General features: G+C 40.9%; 1 protein-coding gene across 1 annotated transcript in view; it reads left to right on the forward strand.

Moving 5' to 3' along the window:
- Positions 1-219: 219 nt before the first annotated feature.
- tmprss9 (transmembrane serine protease 9) overlaps positions 220-1,550 on the forward strand; it is a 9,975-nt gene continuing 8,644 nt past the window's right edge. Inside the window, exons 1-2 of the mRNA XM_008408113.1 lie at positions 220-472; positions 582-783. Coding sequence (XP_008406335.1) covers positions 651-783 — 133 coding nt within the window. The 5' untranslated portion in view covers positions 220-472; positions 582-650. The remainder of the gene's footprint in view (positions 473-581; positions 784-1,550) is intronic.

Here is a 1,550-nt window from a genome sequence, read left to right on the forward strand (position 1 = left end):
AAATATTCACATATTCTTAAATAAACGTCTGGATTTTGAGTAGGCCATTCCTACTCATGAATATGCTTTGATCTAAACCAGTGTTTCTGAACCCACAGTACTTTGTGTTCTAGTGCTGCTGAGGCCTTCTAATCAATCCTTTATTTAAGTYAGGTGTGTTGCAGGAAGGAAACTTCCAAAGACCASGGTTGAGAAACATTTATCYAAACCAGTTCATTGTTGCTTTGGCTGCATTATCCTGCTGGAAGGKGGGCCTCCASTCCAGTCATGACTCTTTTGCTGCCTCCCATAAGTTTTCTTCCAGGATCACCTTGCATTTAGTCCCCTCTTTTATTCCCATCAACTTTATCCACCTTCATCTTGTGTAYTGATCTAAAGYATCSCCATAGSATGATGCTTCTAACGCCATGTTTTATTGTGAGGATGGTGKGTTCAGGGGGAAACGCAACATCAACTAAACAGCATTAAACATGTAGGTCACAAAGTTCCGTTTTGTCTCATCTGTCTCAGCTGTGTCTTGGCTGCTGATGGAAATCTCTTCTAGTCTAGTTTATTTTACTATGTTTCTGTTTTATCCTTAGGCTCGGTTCCCTCTATGCACCCGTCACTGTGAAGACAGTTGAATGTGAGGCTGGAGCTGGGAGTCCAAGATGGACGYCAGTAAGRATGGCAGTGAAGGGTCGTGGTCACCCTCGCCCTCCAACACCGGCTGTCATAAAGGCATTGTTGCAGCCTGCATCATCCTTTTCCTTATCGTTGGCATMTTTGCAGGCCTTGCTATTGGTGAGTCACAAGAGTTTTTATAGTTATATTAATTACAAAATACGGTTGGGTTTTTTGTTCCTTTGACACCAGTTATATAGTTGTAAAAAAAAATTTGGATTCCCCATTAAGGGGCCAGTACTATGTAAAATTGACTTTTTTGAGCGTTACAACATGTTATAATGTTATTACCTCTTCAAAAACATACCTGGAAAGTTACTTTGATTCTTTCATGCATGTTTGAGAAATCATTGGGTCTCCTGTGGCAGCCATTCGGGGGGTCCCTAAATGCTTGTTTTCACAAACCTCCACCTTTTCCAAGCCAAGCTTCTGCCTCACAGAGCCCCCTCCCCATTCAGCTCCTTCAGACTAGTGGCAGCTGCRATTAGCAAACACCTGGTGGGACGGCACATCAGCWGAGCTCATCATGTGAACTATTCATTGYAAATGTAGTTGTGTCCTAATTTATAACTACAAGAAATTGGTTTTATTTCACAGAATGTTTTTAAAGTTCCCATCTTTTCTTTAGAAAAATATGTAGGTTSTTGTGGGGCGCCCTATTTTTTATTTTATTTTTTTCACGTGACTATATAATGATGAAAACCTTTGTGAATCCTACTATGTAAGGTCTTTTGATGTTGATAATAATCTGCTGTTTCCTATGCTTMTTTTGTTTTAGTTGAAATCTAACATTTCCCCTCTTTCGTTGGCAGCATAYCTGCTGGAGGAACCACATGATTTCTTGGAAACCGTGGAGCTGGAGGGACTCAAGTACAGTCCTGATCTGG

The sequence above is a fragment of the Poecilia reticulata genome, linkage group LG4, assembly GCF_000633615.1.
Source record: "Poecilia reticulata strain Guanapo linkage group LG4, Guppy_female_1.0+MT, whole genome shotgun sequence".
Taxonomy (NCBI): domain Eukaryota; kingdom Metazoa; phylum Chordata; class Actinopteri; order Cyprinodontiformes; family Poeciliidae; genus Poecilia; species Poecilia reticulata.